Source organism: Takifugu flavidus, chromosome 10 (genome assembly GCF_003711565.1).
Source record: "Takifugu flavidus isolate HTHZ2018 chromosome 10, ASM371156v2, whole genome shotgun sequence".
Classification (NCBI taxonomy): domain Eukaryota; kingdom Metazoa; phylum Chordata; class Actinopteri; order Tetraodontiformes; family Tetraodontidae; genus Takifugu; species Takifugu flavidus.
This window is the reverse complement of record NC_079529.1, coordinates 12,606,075-12,623,935: the sequence shown is the minus strand read 5'-3', so window position 1 is coordinate 12,623,935 and position 17,861 is coordinate 12,606,075. Positions and strand designations below refer to the sequence as shown.

Sequence of the window (17,861 nt, the reverse complement as noted above, 5' to 3'; positions counted from 1 at the left end):
CCTTTTTCCCCAGGACGTCCTCATTCCTTGCTGCTCTGACAGTCACTTCACAAATGTTGCTTAAAAGGATCACTGCATGTTTAACTTTGTGGAGCTCATCTAACCTTCCACCTGCTGAACAGTTCACATCAACAGAAGTTTTGCATGGTACTCTAAATGTCCTCATATCTCAGCCTGAAAGCTCTAAAAAGTATTAATCTACGGAGTCGTTATTTGTCAATTTAAAAGCTGGAGGGTTGGATTGTGAACTAAAAGCAACCCAAAACAGCATCCCTTTAATGACCTGTTTAAAAATCATTGGACAGACTGTAGAAAATATCAGAATAAATCAATAAATCCGATTTCTGCGGTAAGACGTAAAGCATTTATTGAATGAATGAGTGAATTGAAAGCGGAATATTCCTAATATGAATAAAACTAAAGAAGAGCAAGCATGCATTCTGCCGCCCTACCGCTTGGTTGGGTTAATGCGCCAAAGCGTCACTGAACCCACCAAAGAAGAAGAAGAAGAATAAGAGAGGAGGGGCGGAGAAAGAAGAAGAAGAGTGGGAGGAGGAAGAGGAGGAATAAGAAGAGCTTATTATAAATGTTTTTACTCATTCAGACTTAATTAGTAAGTAAAAGCAGTAAAAGTTGATCATAAAGCTCAGCTGGAAATCCTCTGGAATTATGTTCGAAAACTTCCGAGAACGGCTTCATATGGTGCAGCATGATTTCACAACAAGGTGGGTCTGCAGGCTCGTTTACAGCTTCTTGGCTAACGGTGCAGGACTCAAGACTTGAAACAGAACTTTTCTGTCAACTTGGCTCGTTTTATGACCCAAAGTTTAGAGAATCAATGTGAAATATGTCATCTTGGAATGTTGACGCGTGATGCGTTCACTGCTCGCTAACTGCTCTCACAGGAGAGTCATGTGATTACTTCTGTTTACACGAACTAACTTTTCAGCCTTTTTACATGTTTTTAGAAACAAACGCATCGAAAATGAAACTAAAGACGTTGCAGATTTTAGTGGGATGTTCAGAGCTTTATTTATTGGCCTTTGGCAGCTTATAATCAGTTTGACATGAGAAGAAGCAGCATTTTCATTTGCATAGATTCAAAGTTATGTTCTGGTCAAGAGTGAACAATAACCTTTAAATAGGTGCTCTATCTATTGGCCTATCATTGTAGCTCCTCTGTTTGCATTCACATCTTCCTCTGGCCTGGATGCTCCATCTGTAGCAGCCTACGACCACTTATATTCGTGAATATTTACTCAGTCTTTGCTTTATTCTCTTCAGCTTTAAGACCCTGGGTGACAAATCAAGAGACACCAAGACCAAGTGGCAAGCCAGGTAATGATTTCGTCCCCATCTTCATGTGCAGATGTCTGTCAGCAGGAAAGCAGTGGTCCAGTATTGGGTGGAGGGTGATTGGTAACGTGTGGGAGGATCCCGTCTGATGGTCGCCTCCTCAGGAAACGCAACACTATTCTGCGTCTGTTCCTCTGGGAAATAAAGTCCCCACAGTTCTTAGTGCAGCTGGGTCTTAAACCCTCTTCAGCTGAACTCGCCATCAGGCTCTGCTGGCTGATTAACCATTAATCCACTGGCGTCAGGTGCTAGTTTAATGTTTAGTTTTGTCTGCAGGGGGGTGGAATGGAACTGACAACCTTCCTTCTCTGTCACTGGATTGAGCTGAATTACAAGTGTGGCATCAAGTCATAAATCAGGAATGATTCCAAAAATGAAAGACGTGAAATGTTTCTTGTCACGCAGGTTTGACCAGAGCCATCCTCTTCATTACAACGCTGGGCTGGACATCCTCAGCAGGTCAACACACACGCACACACACACACACACACACACACACACCACACACACACACACACACACACACACACACACCAGGAACATGTGGTGACACAGGTGTTCAAACTGACCCTCACAAGAACCCTCAAACACTCCTCCTGGTGTGTAAGCGGGACTCTCCAGAGGGGGGCGCTGTCTCAGCAGTCTCACCTCACTCATTTGAATGACTTATTTAGTTTATTCAGTTTTTAAATTAAAAACAAAATCACTTTCTTGGAGAAGGGCATGAAACCACGAGTGTGCACTTCTGTGACTCCACACATCTGGACTTGGGATTGACTGTTTACAAGAGCCTTTTTGTAAAACATACCCCAGATCATTTCTCTATCCTTATCTATTATCTTATCATCATGACATTTCAATCTCTGAGTAGGTTTAAATTCACAGTTTAATGCAGCTGTGCTCAAAATTCGGCTTTGCCATTTTGGTCCTGTCCCAGTTTACAGGCAATAGGGAAAACTGAACAACTGATGGGAAGATGTCCTCCTCCTGCTCAACACTAGGTGGCGACACGAGTCTTTCCAGCCGGTTAATGCGACCCTTTACATCACATAATAAACACCTGGAGTCAGGTGGCGCTTGCTGTGACCGGCTCTCTCGGGACGGTTTTGTGCGGCAGCGTGGAGGTGGTGCAGCAGGAGCACATGCGCGGTCTGACTCAGATTCACTCATATTCAAATCTCCATCTCCACATAATCTGGGCGACTCCAATATTAGACTAACTCATCCCACTGCTTCACTTCTGTTGTCCTGCTGCGAGCGGTTTGAGGCAATAATCCATTATTTTTAATTATAATGTCTTGTTTAATGAAAATGCTGTGGTGGTTTTAAATTCCATAGGGTGTGTTTGTCACCCACCTGTTAACCTTTATCTGGATACCACCACAAACCTAAACCACAAGGTTCTGCTCGTGTTTCTGCAGGTATGAGGAGAGCTGGGTTCCACTCCATAAAAGAACGAAGGACTGTGCTGAGACTGCAGAGGTAGGAGCAGGCTCTCCTCTAAAGGAGGACCTTGAGGTGGTCTTGGTAAACCGTGACTGTGGATCAAAAGTGCAGTTCCCTCCTCAGAGGTGTGTCCTCTCGCTGGTGTGTGTCAGACTGTAGATGGAGACGTGGTTATGCTGTCGGCACACGTGGAGAGAAGAAGATCGGCTCTGACAAACCTCCAGGAACAACTGCAGGGCTTACCAGCCTTCATCAGTGACCTAGACGCCATCACTGCTAACATAGGTAGGACGTCTGCTCCCCGGTGGAGCTGAGGTCACCAGGCCTCATATAGGGCCAACATTGTTGAAGGTCCTAAACCCCCTCCAGGCTCATTTGCTTGAGTATCTGGTGGCTCCATAAATAAAAACAAAGCAGATGTATTTCTGCAGCTCTTCTCCTTGAATAGACAGAATGTCAGCTCTTAAATCTATATTGGTGTTAATGTCTGGCTCCTGGTGAAGACTCGTTCAGATCTTCACTCACGTGATAGTAGAAAAGGTAAGAAGACAGAAACGATTAAATGTTCAGGACAGAAATTCAAAACCTGTCTAAATCTCTCTCTATGAAGTCTTGAAGACGTCTGCACAGGTGTGTAGTTATAGTCCTGACTTGTGTGTGTCTGTGTGTGTGTTCAGCACATCTGGAGGGGGACTTTGAGGAGATTGAGAGCAGGTTGGTCTACCTGGAGACTCTTTGCTGTCAGTGTGAGGAGCTGAGCTCCAAACAGCATCACATCAACACGCTGGAGGTCTACCAGAAGAAGAAGAGGTTCCACCGACTCGCTTTCACTTTTCATGTTCACACACACACACACACACACGCAGCAGGATTGTTGTAAAGATCCAGAGCGTGAGCGTCAGAACCGTCAGTGTGATGTTAGACACTAATTGTCTGATTTTGTCTCCTCATAGGAAGGAAGTGGAGGTGCTGGAAGGTTAGTGTCTCCGTCTGTCCGTCTGTCCGCCTGCAGGTGATGCGTGAGACTCCCGTTCATGCTGTTGCGCAGCTCCAGCTGCTCTTTAACTGCTCTGCTTGTTGTGTCGCGGTTGCGTAGCGGAGCTGAAGTCTCAGTACGCTCAGTGGACAGCAGAGCTGGAGCAGGCCGTTCATCAGAAACTCCGAGAACAACAGAAGATCTATGAAGAAGCCTTTAAGCAAGACGTGAAGAATTACCTGTCCACCGGGTACCTGCAGCACAGAGGTGTGTCCCAGCCCAGAACCTGCTGATGGTGCCACTCTGGGCAGACGGAGGGTGAGCAGAACCGCTCTGATGGGCCTGTGTGTTCGCAGAGCCTGCAGAGTCCAACATTAACGTTCTGGATCAGATGACGGTGACGGACGTGACGGACCAGGAGGCTCTGGACGACTTCCTGAACTCACCTGATGTGGGCGTCGGATCCTCACAGTCAGGTTGGTCTCTGCTGGTCTGGACTCCAGAAGTCCAGCCCAGCAGCTTGTGTAGCCCAGTGAGCCGACCCGTTTTGATCAGCACAAAGGATTGTGGGTAAAGTGACTTTTGTTCTCTCTGACAGCTCCAGATGTTGATGCCACCCTTTCGGAATCTTCGGGAAGCTCCGACGCTTTCCTTCTCCGTCAGGATGGAGCGGGGAGGAGGAGGAAGCAGCGAGAGGAGAGCGACGAGCCTCTGGTCCAGTCGGATGAGGACGACGTTCAGCCAGACTCATCTCTGATTGGAACACAGGGGGGGGTGGGGTAGGTTTGGGAATCCGGCGTTCCCAACACACCCCAACAAAGAGACCTTTAACTGCTCTCATCTGCCAGATGTTCTTCTGTTTGGATGCTTTAAACGAACACTGTTAAAACCCTAAAACTAATCACTGGGATCCTTATTTATTAGACAGAAACGTGCTGATGATGTAAATGCTGAATAATGATGCCGACACATTTATCCTGTCCCATTTTCCTGTCGTAATGAAATAAAATCAATATACTGAACAGGATCTCTGCATTATTGCTCATCTACGGATATGCATCTTTATTTAAATGATCTTTAGAAACCAAATCCATGAATCTATTCTCTAAAACTACCATTCAAAACAGCTCCTCACGCTGATGTTCGTTCATGTTTTATGTTGTCATCAGACCAAAGCCATTCATTTTTTTTAGCTCCCTGCGCTGAGATTCCCATAGAAGAACCCAGACATTCCTGAGGAAGATGTTTATCAGGATATCAAAGTCGATGCCTCAGCAGGACCCCATGAGCTCCTCCTGCCAGGTCAGAAGGTTGGGACAGGGACATGATGAGCAGAGCCCAGTGCATCATGGGAAATGATGCTTGAAGGTATCCTGTTATTACCAACAACAATGCCATCTTCCATGTTGGTTACGGTCCCACATTAGTCCCCGTGGTGGGATCCCTGCAGGGTGGCTCCACAGCTCCGGTAGAGGTTCTTAAAGGTTCCTGACCTGCCTGTGTGAGGTCAGCGTCCCTGCAGCTGCTCTGATAACGAGAGAAGGGATCCAGCCCTGCTGGTCTCAGCTAACAAAGGAAACTTAAAGGAAAAACACACAATCATGTTGCCCAACATTGGTCGACAGCGTCACCCAGATCTTTTCGGAGTTTCTGGGCCAGTGAGGTGATGACCTTTGACCTGCTGGAAGTTGGTGAGCCATGGAAAGGACAAATTACATTTGGTTTCTACCAGCAGAACTGAATCCTGGATCTTTAGGGGAGCAGAAAGAAAGCCCAGTTACCATGGCAACTGATTGAGGGGAAGCTGTGAGGTTTTTACTTGTTCATGTAGACGTCAGACCGGACACATTGTTTCACCATTGTCAGCTGAACTTTTTACAGAAACTTTCAAAGTGGGAATTCCAAAATTTATGAGCCATTTAGAGAGAAAAATTAAATTTACCAACCTAAATATGACTGTCTGCTATTGCTGGACAATTCCAGTCCACCAGGGAGGGACAGTCAAGTTCATCTCTGTATAACAGGACAGGTCCACAAAGCTGTTGGAATGACATGTTCTTCTGATGTGATAGTGGGAGGTTGGTGTGTCCAGACCATCAGACTCCTGCTCAGCAGTGGTCCGTCCATCATTCCTGGGTTGAGCTCTTCCAGGAGGATCTTCCTGACTTGTCCTTAGTTAGATGAGACAGCAAAGCCACGGTCCACAGAGAGCTTCCAGAGCATCAGAGGGGTCTCACTGTTGGAGGGATCAGTCAGGAGAAGAGAAGAAAAGAGTTTCCAAGGCTTCAGATAGACCATGGACCTCAGTGAAGACAGGAGGACATGTGGCTCCACAGGGACACGACCGAGAACTGGACGTCCCTCCAAAACCCATGAGGAGACCAGGAGAAAATGGGTCAGGGAGGCTTCCAGGAGGCCGACAGCAACATTAAAGGAGCTGCTGGAAGGTCCTGGAGGTGGGCTACATGTGACAAGAACCTCCAGGGTTCTTCATAGGTTTGGGCTGTGAGGTGGTGGGGGGGGCAACACAGAAGCCTTTTCTGGTGAAGAACAAATTCTCAAACAGACATGAAGTCTCCCAGGAGCATGAAGGAAAATGTGTTTAGGTCTGATGAAACCAAGGATGTGGCCTTGATTTAAAAAGGTAATACAAGCTAACACAGAACAGCACCCAAAGACCACCAGAACCACAGTGGAGCAGCATCATGATGAAGATGAGGAAGATCTCCAGCTGGACAACCTCCAGATCAACCGATCACTGCTCCTCCACAGGAAGGTTCTGCCCTGGCCCAGAGCTGAACCCACCAGTGGTGATCTGAAGACAGATGAGATGTTCTCTGACCGCTTTGGAGAACCAGCCGGTTTGATCTGGTTATTCAGCTGAAATGTTTTCAGGGTTCTGGCGTCGCTGATGAGAGGGAAATCCTCCTCCAGAGCCGTGCAGAACCCCGTGGTCCCCGGGACAGTTCACACACACTCAGGCAGGAAGGAACCATTTCCAGTAAACTGGAGCAGTCCATAACAAATCTGCATGTTTTAAATGTGAAACAGACTTTTAGAACACTGATTTAATTTATAAAAGGTTGAAAAAAAACCCAAAAGCATGTAATTCTCCAGCACCGGCCAGCCAAAGCAGTTTTCCCCCTCTGCTGGTGAATTCCGATCATTTCCTGAACCTGTTCATTCATCTGGGAGTTGGACCAACGAGCAGCATCTCTGACCTGTGACCCGGGTCCTGGAGGTGGTCTAAATCCCCACCCCTCTGGACCCCATCAGTCAGATCACACATGGTGGATGAGACTGGGACAAATAAAGGTGGAGATGTGATATTTGTTTGACTTTGGTGTGCAAAAGTATAATCTTTATTCTCATTATATATTCAACTTCATTTTTACCCCAACCCCTCCACCCAGCCCCACAACCAGTGGCATTCCCATGTCACCAGTTACTGTCACTGTTACAATAGCCAATGAGAGCTCACCTGCAGAAAGAAGGCAACCAAACAAAGAAGAGCAGAAAAAAAGGTTACTTTCAGTTTGTTTTTCATGTTAAATAGTAATAAATACATTGAGATGCAGTGGTTCTTAATTTATCCTTTTCTCTTCAGCAGAAGGGTTAAAAGTTTTTATTTTAATTTCTGTTCCTACTTCTTTTTTTTTTTTTTAAGTTCTTTATTGATCTGTGTTGGATCTTTAGCAGCAATCCGGACAAGTTGTCATGGTGATTAGCAGCACAGAGAGGAGGAACCGTCTGGAGGAGAAACATCAGGAGGAGGAGGGAAAAAAGAGAGCAAGTAAACAGGAAGGAGGAGGAGCGATCCCTGCCACCACCGGGAGGGCATCCGTGTCCTGACCTCCCCCCCCAGCCGTACTCTGTTGCAGCCTGGTGGAGAGCAACGGAAGAGGACAGACACTCCGAGAGCAACAGAAAGATTCCACCTGACAGTGTGTGTGTGTGTGTGTGTGTGTGTGTTAAGACTACCACTAGGAGCCAGAAATGAATGGAGAACTCTCTCTCTCTCTTTCTCTCTCCCGTCCACCTACAGCACCACACAACTGCGGCTCCTCTCTTCCCTCTTCATTGTCCTTCTTTCCAGGTTTGAACAATAACTGAGCAGAACACACAATTTTTTTCAAACACAGAAAAAAAAAAAAAATCAAAGAATTTTAAACAGCAATAATATTAATAAAAACAAAATGACCACAATCGTTCATTTCCAATTACAGTTGCAACAAACTACAACAAAGTAAAAGAGGAATTTTCCCAGAATCCTCTTCCTCCTTCCTCTCCCTCCTCCTCTGGTAAAGTACTAATTGCCTCCTTCAGCCCAAAGTTCACCTCTTTCTGAACTCTGGCTGTGTGTATAATCGTAGTACTTGTAGTTAAAACTGTATGGCTTTAGGGTGTGTTTCAGGTTTTATCAAGAGTTGGCTGCCCCCTCCTCTGAGTCTGGCCTGCCTCTGCCCCCTGCAGTAGCATTATTATTGTTGGAGACAGGGTAGTAGTCGTCAGGGGGTGGGGCTTTTGGCCCTGGGGCGTTGGGGGCTGTACGAGTTCGGAAGGCTGATAATCCAATTGGCAGAGAGAGGGGCAGAGAGGCAGAACCAAACTGAGAGGCCTCCATGGAAGACACTGCCCCCAGGTGGTGCAGCCCCAGGGACACACCCACATCCATGCTGTCACTCATTTCTGGCGGGGATCCCTGCTGGCCCCCACCTCCACCGATGCCCGTCTGTCCAGCCTGGCGCAGGCCGCGCTCGCCATTTCCGTGATGGGAGTAGGTTGGGTGGGGGTGGTGGGGTGGGTCCAGGAAGTGGCGCTGGTGTTGCTGGGAGGCAGCTGGCTTGTGAAGGAGCAACTGGGTGTATGATGGGTCCTGTCCCCCACCTCCACCCTCACTGCCTGGCCATATTCTGATCTGCTGCTGAGACGGAGCCTGAGTGGGGAGAGTCCACACAGAGAAAGGGAGTCAAAGCGAGTCCATTTATTATCACTATTTAATTATCATTATTATCGTCTCGGTTGTCACTCGTACACTGACCTCCGTGTTGATCACGCTGACAGAAACGCACATTTTTTAAATCGTTTTGAGTGTGGAGTTATTGTTATTTAGCTGCCTGGTTCAAAGGTTCAACGCCAAGATTTGAAGCTGGACATGTGATGTCAAAAAAGTCTATTTTTAAGTAGAGTAACAAAATTCACCTCATCAAAGAGCCAAACATCCTCAAATAAATGTGGCGCTATAAAGAGAATAACACATATTTGTGCTTGTGGCGCCCCCTGCTGGGTGACGCTCGTTTGTGCCGCTGACCTCGGGGACCAGAGTCAGGAACAATTTATCATGTTTCATTTGATTTAACACCTGCAGGCAACAGCCATAATCATCCATCATGAGACTTTGTTGTCCTGACAACGGTTTGAGTCCACATCTTCAGTCTTTGTCTCAAGTCTAAAGATAGAGGAGCCTGGAGACCTCTTCCCTTTTACTGTGAAGCATTGACCATTTCCTGTTTACTGTTAAAGACCAAACCCCAGACAGGCGGTTTGGGTGTAGACGTTGCTGGAGGAGGGTCTACCTGAGGGCTCGTCATCTCATAGTCTGAGTGTGTCACAGCAGAGTTGTAGTAGCGGTTGCTGTAGCGGTAGTTGCGGTTGTCGTTGGAAGAACCACTGGAGCCACCTGCCAATCACACAACGCCACAGTGACATCACCCAACTGATGGCAGAGTCCTGACACGAAGGCTCAAAATGACATCAGATGGTTCAGTGCACGTACCAGAGCTAGACACAGAGCTGGTAGTGGAGGCTGAATGGGAGTGGTCCATGGCGGGGGACGTGGATGTCGATGAACTGGTGTTAGTTCCTTCATCTGTTGTCTTCTTGAAGAAGTTGTGCTGCAGTGCGTAGAATGGTGTGATGCGGCTTTTTGGATCATAATCCAGCATGCGCAAGATCAGATCTGGAAGAGGACAAAGTTTGATGAGGACGTCTCTTTTCCTCTAGAGTTCAGCTTCTAGGAACGCCATCCATCCCCTCAGCCACAGCCAACTCACCACCAACTACTTGTGTTATTCATCATCATTCACCATAAACCCCCAGTCTGAGGTAAGACAAAACAGCAAATACAGGTTTACCTTTAAACTTCAGGTAGTCACAGGGGGCGTGTCCTGGCTCCCCTGCCCGCCGCCCCCCTGGACCCCCTGTTTCAACACCCAAAATCTCATGAAGACGCCGTGTTGCTGGAGGTTTATACTCCTGGAGACAGGCAGAGGGCAGCAGCAATCAAACACTGGAGCCTGACTGGGCCTTTACTGGGCCTTAACTGGGCCTTAACTGGAGCCTGACTGGGCCTTAACTGGTGATTAACTGGGCCTTAACTGGAGCCTGACTGGGCCTTCACTGGTGATTAACTGGGCCTTAACTGGGCCTTAACTGGTGATTAACTGGGCCTTAACTGGAGCCTGACTGGGCCTTCACTGGTGATTAACTGGGCCTTAACTGGTGATTAACTGGGCCTTAACTGGGCCTTAACTGGTGATTAACTGGGCCTTAACTGGTGCCTGACTGGGCCTTAACTGGGGCATAACTGGTGATTAACTAGGGCTTAACTGGAGCCTGACTGGGCCTTAACTGGAGCCTGACTGGGCCTTAACTGGGGCGTCACTGGGCCTTTACTGGGGCTTAACTGGAGCCTGACTGGGCCTTAACTGGGGCGTCACTGGGCCTTTACTGGGGCTTAACTGGAGCCTGACTGGGCCTTAACTGGGGCTTAACTGGAGCCTGACTGGGCCTTAACTGGGGCTTAATTGGTGATTAACTGGGGCTTAACTGGAGCCTGACTGGGCCTTAACTGGGCTTTTACTGGGGCTTAACCGATGCGTAACTGGAGACACCATCAGATTCTGGTGTGTTTTCTCCATCACATACCTTCTTTGAGTCCTTGTTCTTCTTGACAGTCCAAAGACCATCTGACAACTTGTCAAAGTACTTCCTAGCTTTAGGTGCTGCATCCAGCATGTGGCTGGGCGGAACACCCAGAACCTCCACGATTTTATTCATTTGGTCAACCTGAAAACCAACAAACAAATAAACAACACTTGAGTTTTTTGTGAGACATGAGAGTGATTCAACAGAGCACTCGTCTGTCTTGTTTTTGTGCACCAAGACTTGATCTGTTGAACTGAATGTAAGTCAGACACCAACAGCTGACTGATCCTTGGTAAACTGACGTAGCTAATTTCCCTGATGGACACCCCCTAAAGGGATCAATAAAGTACTCTTGAATCTTGAATAGCTGGCTTTCTTTCTACACCAGAACATTAAAAAGGCATTTTTATCAGCTGTACCTCATTAGAGCCACTGAAGAGAGGCTCTCCCGTGTGCATCTCCACCAGGATACATCCCAGAGACCACATGTCGATGGCCAGGTCATATGGCATTCCCAACAGAACTTCAGGAGATCGGTAAAACCTGCTTTGGATGTACTGATAGATCTGGCAAACAAGATGGGAATAAAGAGGTGACGCCGGTGATACAGGACGAGTTGCATCACTTCATTTCATTTATAGCAAGAAGGTTGTGCATGAAGGTCATTCTAAAATTGTCATGAATCGTATTTCCTGTTTAAATGTAAGAAGGAATATTCTATCACAAAAATAATTTGCTATGATGACAAATGTTCCTGGCCTGACAATGAGGAATTTCACATATCCCAGTGTCTGGAAGATCTGAGAGCTGGTGAACGTCACCGCTCCCTGAAGGTCCTGCTCATAAAAGACCCACAGAAGGACCAGTTCCATTTATTTATCCAGCAATTAGCTGCCACCACAGAAGCTCCCACCAGGCCTCAAAAGGGCGAGGATGGGTTTGCACATGGGCAGGACTCAGAAGGACCTGCTGGAGGAGCTGATAGAACAGACTCACTGAGCCACCTCAGAAGGATCTAATGACATTAAGTTTCCCACTGACAGAGGTCAGGGTTCATGGAGACTCGGTTGAAGGCCGTGCACAGATGCTCATGACAGAGCTGGGCTATAACCAGGGGGCAGACATCGGGCACAGGAAGATCAGTATTTAAATCTGTGAGTCTTCTGGCTCAGTGTGGAGGTGGACCCCCCCCAGCAATTAAAAACTCTGGTCCTGAGATTAAATACACAGGTTGAGAATATCCAGCAAGAGCGTCCATGGCAGCTGGTGCCACCCTCAATCCGTTTTGAGCATCTTTGTGAGACTGAAGACGTCACAGCTGTGCTCAAAATCATCCAAATCATCTCCATTACAAACCTGGGTGCATTTATCCTACCGTATGTTCTCCAACCTAAAGGGGAGAAGTTCAACAAGAAGGAACGGGTCATGTGGTGACACGTGTGCATACTGCTCACCCTCTGTCCAAGCTGACAGGAAGATCCAAAGTCCACAATCTTGATGGCAGACCGTTTGGGGTTACACAGCAGGATATTCTCTGGTTTTAGGTCACAGTGGATGATTGACAACTCTGGAGTGGCCAGGAATAATAAAGCTGTGGATATAAAGGTGTTGGGGTTTACATAAGTGTCCAGGTGGTGGCGCTGAAGTGGCTGCGAGCACGGACTGACCTGTACAGAGCTGTTGTGCAAATTTCCTGGTGAGATTGAGGGAAACTCCTCTGAAGTTGGTATTCCTCAAAAGATCATACAGATTGTAGCTTAACAACTCAAACACCAAACAGAGATGGTTTCTAAACATAAAGTGACGCTTCAGGTGGACTGCAGAGACAGAATTACAGACAGACAGACAGACACATGGGAGACAAGGACAAAGGTTAAGATAATGAAACCAACACCAGTTTTGGAAAAGTGAACTTAGAATCATTTCTTTAATATTTAGAACATGACTAGGTAAGAGGTGTGTGATGTGGACTGTACCTATGTAATATTTCATTTCAGTGTCATGCTTGTTCATGAGCTCCAGCAGGCGTAGTTCAATCTGGGCCTGGTTTAGAAAGGCCTTTTTGTTCTTGATGATCTTAATGGCGATCCATTCCTGCTCATGGTGGTCGTAGGCCTTCACCACCTGCACGCACAGAGCCAACGTTCAGCATACGGTCCGACAGAAACCCCTTGTTACAAACGTTCCCCTTCAATGAAGGCATTTATGGAGCTCTTGCCAAATTTCTAGAAGTGTTTCTTATTTTAACATCCAGCTGATTACTTGGTGCCAAACAGATTCACCACAAGCTTCTGACGCTCATATTCCTGGAGGGTTAGGTTTAGGGTTGCTACACATTCAATGGATTTAAATCAAATCTGAGGAGTTATTCAAATGAAACGCTTTGAGTAATTTCCTCTCCTGTTTACATCGGTTTCAGAGGATGAGCACAAAAAACTCCAGCCCCGTGTTCTTGTTTCCCCAGGGAAAACCAACAGTGATATTATTTTTACATCACCTGTCCAAATGAGCCTTTCCCAATCAGTGAGTCTATCTCATAGCGGTCCAGCCACTTTTCTCCATTTTTAACAATGTAGTCGTAGTTGTCATCGTCGTAGCCATCGTTGTAAACTTTTCTCTCCTTCTTGGTGCTGCTGTCTTCTGGAGGGACTTGCTGGGCCCGCCTCTTCTTCTTAGTATAATACACCTGAGAATGTGAAAACCCGGCATTACAGGAAGGTTCTTTGTGGTCAGAGTGATCTAAACATTCTGAAAAGAGAAGCTCAGTCATAAATGACTGCTTGAACATTAGTTCGCCACCAGATGTCGCTGTTCTTGAAAGGAAAGTCCTGTCAACTAGAATAACGAGTACAGATCCAGCAGTGATCATTAGTTTTGGTGTGTAAACTGGTAAAACAATTGTATGTGTATGTGTGTGTGTGTGTGTGTGTGTGTGTGTGTGTGTGTGTGTGTGTGTGTGTGTGTGTGTGAGAGAGAGAGTTGTCCTAACTCACCTCATTGATGTGCTTGTATGTTTTGATGAGGTCAACAGAGAGCTTCCTCAGTGGAGCACTGGCAGGGTCTCTGAAACTTGGGGGGATCCTCCGCTGGAGTATGTTTGTATCAGAAATAACCTAGAGAAAAGAGCAACATGGCGCGCGTGACTAAAATAAGTTTTTGATTCAATTTAGTGCTGAATTTGTAAATATTGTAATTTTTCTAGCAGATTTACAGTATTTGTCATACACCTCTCTTTGGAAGATCAAAGTCCCTCCAGAATCTGAACATTATAATCCATTTATATAATTTTGTTATTTTGCTAAGAACCAATGGCTGCCTGTCATATAACCTTGGCAGAGATAATAAGCTTACAATTGGTAGTAAATGTATGTAATTTAAAGACACTGCTCCTTTTTAAAATGTGTTTAACCTTTTTACTGAAATAACCTAAAATTAGCTATGTTAAAAACATTTAAACAGCTCCTGTAAATGATTAAAGCAAGGATATACTTTAGCATGTAGTACCAGATATGACCAATAGGTGGCAGTAGAACATTGCTGCTAGAACGTGTTCCCACAATGTATCGACTTTAGTTTGGGTTTTTTTAAATATACTTTTAATATACTGTCAATAGATGTGGCTGTGGCACCCAACATTTTCTAGACTGAACTACGAGGAAAAATAGCGAAAGGCTGTGATTCTGCTTTGTGTTTACATTTTGTTTTCAATAAACTTCTTTTGAACAGTACAAACTGTAGTTATTGTAGAGTAGCCTCCAAAACCAACAAGTCTTCTCAGAGACGACTATCAAGTGGTAACAAGTGTTGGGAGGGTAAACGGAACGATGAGATTAATCTTTTTATTGCTCCTTAGACTTTCACTTTGAAACAGGTGTTTTTCAGCCATTTGTTTCAGTGATGACATCAGGCCAGCTGCTTTTATGTGAAGCCAGCTGTTGAGTTAGTTTGGAGATGGACCAGTAGGTCAGGACATCATTGACTATGACTGATGAAGACAGACAGGGCTGAATTTAGAGACGCAGCTGCTGCTGCTGCTGCTGCTGCTGGCTGAGCAATACATTATGCATGTATTTGCAGTTACATTGGATATGGCTTGTTTGGAATTACTAGCCAAACATTTTTAGCCAGTGTCTTCCCTGTATCCACGCTGGGTGGTGAGGTGCACACAGGTGAGGTGCACACAGAGAAAACAGAGACAGGCTGCAGGTCTGTCCTGCAGAAAGAATCCTAATGAAGAAATCTTCGTCTCTGGACTCACTTTCACTTGACTGACACGTGAATCATGAGTGTTTCTATTTATAAACGCGGGATTAATGAAATAAAAGGTATCTTAGAAGCAGCCGAGAGGCTGCTGTGAGTGTTACCTGCTGCTGCTCGGCCATGGAGTGGATGGAGCTGAAGGAGGGATGTGTATGTGTGTGCTGGCTGGTCATGGCTGGCTCAGCGAGGGAGAAGCCCTGGGCAGTGGAGGAGGAGGAGGAGGAGTAGGAGGAGGAGGAGGAGTAGGAGGAGGAGGAGGAGGTGGGTGGACATCCTGAGCTGCTTACACCTGAGGAGAGACAGTGAGAGGATCATTAGAGACAGACTCTGGCGAGCACATCTGCAGTCTACATGGAGAAGTCTGGCTTCTCCAAAAATGCAAATAAAAGAACTATATAATCAAATGCAGCTTAGATGCAGAGAACCATATATTCTGGTGGTCATCTCATCCTTGCAGAGAGTTGGGGGGGGTGGGGTGGGTTCTCTCTTAGATTCGCTCTTTTCCGTGAGAGGGGGTGATGCTTGGACAGGTGAGTGCAGGAGGGTGGTCACTCGCCAGCCGTGGAGCCTGTGGGGAACCTGCAGCCCCCAGTGTTGCATGGATGCCCTTCTCTTCCCCACAAGGAGAGAGCTCTGCAGTTCTCTGGGCAGAGTCACGGAGCACGAGCAGAGCGGGGGGGCTGCTTCAGTCACATGCTTCCTTTTCAAAAGTTAGGACTGGCTGCCCCATTTAGCAGGTCTCAAACACAAAAAGCCAACATTTCTATCACACTGACGGTCACGTCTGTGGGGTGGACAGATGCAGCATGGTTACCCCCCCCCCCCCTCTCTGGAAGCGGCTCTATTTAACACTAATGAGCACACTGATGTAAAAGTTGAAAATAGAAAAGAATGAGCTATTCAACATTCATATTCATGTCATTTACTATGTGTATACAATTATTGGCTTAACTAGCAACTGCAGTACAGCACAGACGTACTGAAAGACATCAGGCAGGGAAACTGTGGACTAATGTGTGAGCTCAACATTATCAGCTAGAGACAAGCTCATCTTTCACCGGTGGCCCTTCATTACAGGTAAACAGGTGTGAAGATGTTCAATCCTCTGTCTCCCATCAGTGCGTGGTGACTTTCTGTGCCTGAGTGGAACTGGCAGCCCTCCACCAGAGAACCAGCAGTCAGGAAAACACCTGACAGGTCACCTGCAGCAAAGCCCCTGGAGTACCCAGAGATGCAGATGCAGCTCAAGGCTGCAGCCAGACCAACACAGAAGGGATCGCTAGCTCCACAGGCTGTGTAGGACGTGTAGTCCTAAAGTCCTGGTCGTAGTCCTCATACCCTGAAGTCTGTTAACATATCCGGCAGCCTTAGGGGCCACCATACCATATCAGCCTCCACTCTGAGGTAAAGGCTGATTATTCCTAATGAGGGTCATGGGAGCGCAGGAGATAATTACAGATCTTCTTGGAAGAGCAACATGCTGGGCATCCGTTAGCATGTGGAGCGAACTATTAGCATCAGCTGCCTGCTGCAGCAGCTTTCAGACAGATGTGACATATATGGATCTAAACATGTGGTGCCATCGCCTCACAGGGTCCTAACCATCATAATAATCAATAATGGGTCATCTGCTAATAATATTAATAATAATAATAATAATAATAATAATAATACTATACTTTATTTAGCTCATCTGCTATTGTCTCCCCAACTCTCGAGTCATTCATTCTGGATGTCTCTGGAAGGTTGGCTTGAATAAATAATCCATCCCAGTATAGGGTGACAGCCTTCAAACTGGTTTGAACTGGCCGCATAACCCAGTCCAAATGCGATGCAACAATTGCTTCTGTGAAATTTCTGTTCTGGCCCGTTTGGAGGCCTCTAAAATAGATGAACATCAATGAGAAACATGTGGACAATCACTTAAACAGTAGGATTTTAGCGGCAGGACCTTGTTGTGTCCTCTCCTCCTGACTCCTTCAGAAATGTAACAATACAGAATAGAAAAAAGGCTCTGTTTGTTTGAGGCTTTGGAATAAACACCTCTTCATTAATTGTAGTCTCATTTCAATAAGGATATGCTAACAGCTGGGAAAGTAATGTTCTATTTTGGATGTTAGTTTTAGTTCTTTTGACAAGAGGAATGCTTTTCCATCACTGTGCATCAAAGAGGAGACAGGATTAAAGAATCTGAAGGAAAAGAGAAGAGTCCACTCTCTCCATTAGAGATACCTAGAGAATCAGATCAGAAAGGATTGACGAAGCATGAGAAGGGAGAGGGGAGAGGAAGGGGGGAGGCGAGGCTGGGAGGGGAGGTTGGGTTGCTAGGGGAGAGTGTGTGGAACTGCTGCTGTGGAGAGCAGAGCCTGCTATTGGAAGGCATTTGCTAAGTAGAAGAGAGGCAGGAGAGGAGAGAGGAGTAGCTAATGAGTATTGTGGGCTGGCTGCTGAGACAGCACTGGGTTTATTTATAGAGCGCCAGCCAGCCAGTCCTTAGATACCGATAGCAAATCAGCGGACGGAGAAAGTGGGTGCCTCGACCAATGGCAGCGTGAGAAGGGGGATGCCAGATTGAGGAAGATCTGCGAGCATCTCTCAGGCTCTTAAAGAGACTGTGCTGATTTCTCAGCACTAGGCAGACGTTCATATCTCATATCTGTCCGTCCTCACGGCTCCATGACGCTCCAGCACACGGGCTGCCTTACATTCAACACATACACGCTTTCATTTCAAATCTCCTCCTTTAAAGATCACAACACGCTGAGCCGTCACATGATCATATTAAACCGCGTAGATGTGCCAAATGACTGTCATGACGACACAAAATCACTGTAATAAGACAAGAAAATAGAAGACGAGCAGCAGGTGACAATAATTCAAAGCCCAGTGTGATTTT

The 17,861-nt window shown here is 46.4% G+C and overlaps 2 protein-coding genes across 4 annotated transcripts in view; one reads left to right on the top strand and one right to left on the bottom strand.

The window, feature by feature from the left end:
- Positions 1 to 501: 501 nt before the first annotated feature.
- Positions 502 to 4,800, top strand: LOC130532007 (dysbindin-A-like). Of its 2 annotated transcripts, none has more exons than XM_057044199.1 (10): positions 502 to 725; positions 1,285 to 1,338; positions 1,762 to 1,815; positions 2,778 to 2,838; positions 2,955 to 3,087; positions 3,480 to 3,612; positions 3,756 to 3,778; positions 3,899 to 4,045; positions 4,135 to 4,254; positions 4,383 to 4,800. In XM_057044199.1, exons 1-10 carry the CDS (start codon positions 670 to 672, stop codon positions 4,559 to 4,561), a joined length of 960 nt encoding a protein of 319 aa, XP_056900179.1. In that variant the 5' UTR covers positions 502 to 669; the 3' UTR covers positions 4,562 to 4,800. The 2 variants fall into 2 exon arrangements, with proteins under 2 accessions (XP_056900179.1, XP_056900178.1); XM_057044198.1 differs by having other exon boundaries at positions 4,377 to 4,800.
- A 2,307-nt stretch (positions 4,801 to 7,107) lies between these two features.
- Positions 7,108 to 17,861, bottom strand: part of dyrk1b (dual-specificity tyrosine-(Y)-phosphorylation regulated kinase 1B) — a 31,311-nt gene continuing 20,557 nt past the window's right edge. For both annotated transcript variants that reach the window (XM_057044192.1, XM_057044191.1), the window contains exons 2-13: positions 15,070 to 15,254; positions 13,699 to 13,818; positions 13,203 to 13,391; positions 12,682 to 12,829; positions 12,373 to 12,522; positions 12,160 to 12,296; positions 11,125 to 11,271; positions 10,706 to 10,846; positions 9,913 to 10,033; positions 9,555 to 9,737; positions 9,355 to 9,458; positions 7,108 to 8,714 (exon numbers count right to left, since the gene is read on the bottom strand). In XM_057044192.1, coding sequence (XP_056900172.1) covers positions 8,199 to 8,714; positions 9,355 to 9,458; positions 9,555 to 9,737; positions 9,913 to 10,033; positions 10,706 to 10,846; positions 11,125 to 11,271; positions 12,160 to 12,296; positions 12,373 to 12,522; positions 12,682 to 12,829; positions 13,203 to 13,391; positions 13,699 to 13,818; positions 15,070 to 15,138 — 2,025 coding nt within the window. In that variant the 5' untranslated portion in view covers positions 15,139 to 15,254 and the 3' untranslated portion in view covers positions 7,108 to 8,198. The remainder of the gene's footprint in view (positions 8,715 to 9,354; positions 9,459 to 9,554; positions 9,738 to 9,912; positions 10,034 to 10,705; positions 10,847 to 11,124; positions 11,272 to 12,159; positions 12,297 to 12,372; positions 12,523 to 12,681; positions 12,830 to 13,202; positions 13,392 to 13,698; positions 13,819 to 15,069; positions 15,255 to 17,861) is intronic.